At 39.0% G+C, this 5,227-nt stretch overlaps 1 protein-coding gene across 1 annotated transcript in view; it reads left to right on the top strand.

Moving 5' to 3' along the window:
- The window catches only part of Mrpl48 (mitochondrial ribosomal protein L48), an 18,683-nt gene that overhangs the window by 4,929 nt on the left and 8,527 nt on the right, over positions 1-5,227 (top strand). Inside the window, exons 2-3 of the mRNA XM_005357495.2 lie at positions 1,229-1,281; positions 4,085-4,122. Coding sequence (XP_005357552.1) covers positions 1,229-1,281; positions 4,085-4,122 — 91 coding nt within the window. The remainder of the gene's footprint in view (positions 1-1,228; positions 1,282-4,084; positions 4,123-5,227) is intronic.

Genomic DNA, 5,227 nt, shown 5'->3' on the forward strand with positions numbered 1-5,227 from the left:
AACGAAGAAAGAAAGAAAGAAAGAAAGAAAGAAAGAAAGAAAGAAAGAAAGAAAGAAAGAAAGAAAGAAAGAAAGAAAGAAAGAAAGAAAAAGTTACTCTTTTAGAATAGCTTTAAATTTGCAAAAAAAAAAAAGTGTTAATACCATGAAGAGTTCACATAAAGCCCACTCTTCTCTATTAACATTGTAGAGCCTGTGAGCTGGCTCAGCAGATAAAGGGACTTGCTGCCAACCCTGACAATCTGAGTTTGATTCCTGGGACCCATATGGTGTAAGATGAGGACCAATTTCCTCAAATAGTCCTCTTACCTCCACGTTTACTCTCCCACCTTAAATAAAGAAATACATGGAAAAATATATTAGTAGTATAATTTCCATGAATAATAAACCAGTATTGATATCCTATTATTAACAAAGACCCATACTTTATTCAGGTTTCTTTTGTTTTTATCTAATTTCTGGTTCAATATCCATCCTGACGTTATATCCCATTTAGTCATTATATTTCCTTAAGGTAGTCTTGACTGGGACAGTGTCTCAGTTTTTTTATGTTTTTGTATAATCTTTTTACATATACATGTCAAAAGAATTGTAATTATTACCCATGATGAGCAGAAATTCAGATGTTTAGAATTTATTGTCTAGAACTTCTATGTGCCACATTCTTCCTTATTAAGAAAGTACACTGATCTTTCACGTAGATGCTAGCAGGGCAGAGTGAGGTTAAAATATCGGTTGCCTCCTCTCTTAGTATTGTTTTCTCTCATGTGGTAATGTGATTATTCCTGCTGCTCTTGAGGGAGTTGGTGTGCTGTAAGACACAGCCTTTGGAGTGAGATAGTCTTCTTAGTCTCTTATTAGCTGCCATCTTTAAGAAGTAAAACCTTTCTGGGCTTTAGTTGCCAAAAATTATATTGCAGTGTTTGAGAATTAAAGAATATTTAAGGAAGACCCTCTTAGTATGCAGTGAATGGCAAATCTATATGTTATGGTTGAAATTAGAAAAATGTGTCAGATTTGGAAAGGGAAATGGGATGAAAAATTGTGGGAGAGGGGTTTTGGTTTTTTTAAATCTGTAGTGGGCAGAGAAAGAAAAAAGGACCTTGGTTTGCTTGCCAGGTAAGAGCCATTTGGTACATTTTGGTCTATATACTGTGGGGTTTCCATGTGAGATGAGGTGCTTGGCTTTCTGAAAGGTTAAGGTCCTCACATGACTGTTGTCTTGTAGGTGCTGGGCCTGTGGAAAGATGCTGTTTCTAAGCAAGCCTTTTCTCTCCTGAGGTAAGGATATTAATGATAAATACAGCCAACAGTAGATTCATAGCTGTTATAGATTTTGCTTTTATATCCACTAAGTGTTTGCAAAACACTTCAAATTTTAATTCTCTGCCACATTGCTCCTTCACCACATTCAGCAAAAAGCAGTTCCATTCATTTCATGCTTCAGAACCTTGGAGTTACCTTAATACTGTCATTTCTCTTGTTCCTCTGGTATGGGACAATTGTCTATATTCTGTCAATTATGCTTTAAATAAATGCTGATTGGCCAGTAGCCAGGCAGGAAGTATAGGTGGGACAACCAGACAGGAAGTAGAGGCAGGTCAGTGAGAACAAGAGAATTCTGGGGAGGAGGAGCCCATTCCTCCCCGGTCCTGTCCCAACCACAGAAGAAGGAAGATGTGATTGCACCACTAAAGAAGGTACCAAGCCATGTGGCTAACATAGATAAGAATAATGGGTTAATATAAGTTATAAGAGTTAATTAAAAGCCTGAGCTAATGGGCCAATCAGTTTATCATTAACATAGACCTCTGTGTGATTTCTTTGGGGCTAAATGGCTGTGGGACCTGGTGGCAGGACAGAAACCCAGACAACAGTGCCACCATTTATCAACAGAGCCTATTGGCTCCACTGTAACATTTACAGAGTCAAACCATATTTTACTGCCCTTTTAGCCTCATGCTTCCAGTTTTGCTAAACTCTTGGGAATGAGCTCCTCATCTGTTCTCCATGTTTACTTTTTTCCCCACTTCATACTGAAATTGGGGTGATTCTTTCAAATGTATTCAATTACATCATTCCTCTGCTCAGAATTCTCAAATGGTATGCTATCTTTATTAACTATGGTCTTAGTGTTATTATCAAATAAGGATTGACTTAACAGTTTGAGTGTACGGTCAGTCCATTTTGGTGGAGAAGGCATAGCTTCCACAATCAGTGGAGAGGTGAAAGCTCTCAGTTAAACTTCTCTGGGAACACCCCCCAGACATACCCAGAGATGTGTCTCCTAGGTAGTTCTAAATTCAGTCTTGGTATACTATTATACCATCTTACTCAAAATAAATTTTATAATCCTTATCTTGGCCTGCAGCATTTAGTAACTGAAGTCTAAAGAGAGTGAAATCTATTGCTTTAAAATGGTATAATTTAGACCAGCCTGGTCTACAGAGCTAGTTCCAGGACAGGCTCCAAAGCCACAGAGAAACCCTGTCTCGAAAAACCAAAAAAAAAAAAAAAAAAAAAAAAAAAAAAAAAAAAAAAGAAAAAAAAATGGTATAATTTATATAAATTAGAATTAGGTTTCAAATCCAACATTTTTTGTTTGTTTTAAAATCGTATCTATTGAAGCCTTTCTCTTTTTGCTCTCTTTCCATTTCAATATATTTTTCATGATTATTTATCTATGTTAATAAACACCTGCAATGATACTAAGGCATTTTATATCTTATCTCTAACCTTCACAAAAATATTATAGAACAAATACAAATGCCATCATTTCATAAAATAGGAAACTGACTCAGTTTTTTTTTTTAAATGTGTAGCCCAGGCTGGCCTCAAACTCGTGATCCTCCTGCCTCTGCCTCCTTCAGCAAATCCTACCGGCGTGCGCCACCACAACCGGCTGACTCAGTTTAAGATAGCATTTCAGCCTTATGAGATTATCTTTTAAGGCGTGCGTCACCACCGCCCGGCACGGCTTCCCATTTCATCTCAAAATTGTTGCTGAGTGGTGTGGGAAATACTTTTGTCTATGTGTTGCTTTTATTGGTTAATGAATAAAGAAGCTGATTCTTATATGTGTAGAACTACAGAGCTAGTTCCTGACTGTCCTGGAACTAGCTCTGTAGCCGAGGCTGGCCTTGAACTCAGAAACCCTCCTGCCTCTTCCTCCCAAATGCTGGAATTAAAGCTGTGACTGGAGTTTCTTGTACCATTTTCAGATTTGGCTTTGTGTGGTATGGTTCTTAGACTTGACCATATCTACATGGTAGCCTGAAGGTCCTGAAGCAACTGAGTTCAGAAGAGAAAGATTTTTTTTTTGAGATTTTTTTTTAATTTTATATTACAGGTGTTTTGACAGCATGTAAATAGTATCAGGTCCCCTTGGAACTGGAGTTAGACACAATTGTTAGCTCCCATGTGGATTGAACCCAGGTCCTCTCAAAGATTAGTCAGGGAGGGGTCTTAACCACTGAGCCACCTCTCCAGCCCACAGAGAAAGAAATTTTTAAAAACATTCTATGTGTATGAATAGTTTGCCTGCATGTATATATGTGTACCATTTGCATGCCTGTTGCCCAGGGAGACCAGAAGAGGGCATTGGATTTCCTGGAACTGAAGTTATAGACAGTTGAGCTCTGCTGTGTGGATGCTAGGTACTGAACCTGGGTCCTTTGCAAGAGCAGCAAGTACTTTTAACCTCAGAGCCATTTCTCCATCCTCTAGTTCCTAATTTTAAAAAACTCACTTTAAATATTTCTATTTCCCTATTTCCACCAACCTGGTTGAAGAGACCATACTTCTTTTGACTCTTGTACATATTTCTGTTTTGGATCAGTGCTTTCTCATTTGTTTGTATTTACCATTCCCAAGTGGATCTTGTAAGAGATGCTGTACTTAGTATTTGCATCCTCAGGACTACTTTAACTGCTATATAATAGGACCTTAATTATGTTTGTAGAAGGAGAAACTAAGGAAGCATCTACTGTTAGCATATCCTAACATAGAACATAAACACTATAGTAATACTGCAAATAAATGTCAATATCTAATTATATTCAACATACTTTTCCTCTCGTTTTAGATTCAGAATTTTAAGAGAGAATCCCATTTGTTCTGCAGGTAAGTGATTATATCTTGGTATGGTCTGCTTTCTGGAAATGACCTTCTAGCACTCTACAGTGATTTTTGTCTAGAATGTCTAATGAATTTTTTAGGCGGGTGGCAGGGGCCAGATCCTCCTTTCATAGGCTAGGACTGTGGACAAGAACTTGGAGTGGTTAGAGCAAGAAAGCTGTAGTGAGTTTGGGTTACCCAAGTCTATCACTTCCTTCTTTGGTGATTGTTTGTTTGTTTGTTTTGAGATAAGGTTTCTCTGTGTAACCCTGGGTGTCCAGGAACTCACTTTGTAGACTAGGCTGGCCTTGAACTCAGGGATTCACTTCTCCTCGTCTCCAAGTGCTGGGATTAAAGGTGTGCACACCACTACCCTCTGACTTGCTTTTGAGACAGAACCTTACAGTGTCATCTAGGTTGGCCTTAGAGATTCTCTTCCCTTGAGTTTACAGGTGCTGGGATTAAAGGCATGCCCCATGTCTGGCCCTACAGATATAGCAAGAATCTCCTAGGCTATTCGCCACCTCCGTTCCCAGTCATCTGGGCAGAAAACATGTTATACATCTTTTCCCTTGAAAAGACAACCCTGCATGTCTAACATCCCTGGTGCTGTGTGTGAGCTGTATGTCATATAGCTAATGAGTACCAGAGATAAAGGAATAAGAAAAAGAACAAATATGAACCTAGTAGTTATCAGCATGAACTTCATAGTCCGATAAACCCAAGTGTAAGTAGTAATTCTACCTCATACATAGAATGACTTGGTCCTTTCACCAAATGTTGTGAACTACCTGTATTAGTTAATTTTTTCATTGTTCCAGGCAGATACCTGACAAGAAGCAACTTAAGTAAGGGAGAGTTTGCTTTGTTTCACAGTTGGAAGGTGCATGGTCTGGCATAGTGGAGAAGGAATGGTGGCAGAACAAGAGACAGTTACACTGGTTACACAGTTACACAGTCAAGAAGCAGAGAAATGGCCAGGCGGTGGTGGTGCACACCTTTAATCCCAGCACTTGGGAGGCAGAGGCAGAGGCAGGCGGATCTCTGTGAGTTCGAGACCAGCCTGGTCTACAGAGCTAGTTCCAGGACAGGCTCCAAAGCCACAGAGAAA

The sequence above is a fragment of the Microtus ochrogaster genome, chromosome 22 (genome assembly GCF_000317375.1).
Source record: "Microtus ochrogaster isolate Prairie Vole_2 chromosome 22, MicOch1.0, whole genome shotgun sequence".
Classification (NCBI taxonomy): domain Eukaryota; kingdom Metazoa; phylum Chordata; class Mammalia; order Rodentia; family Cricetidae; genus Microtus; species Microtus ochrogaster.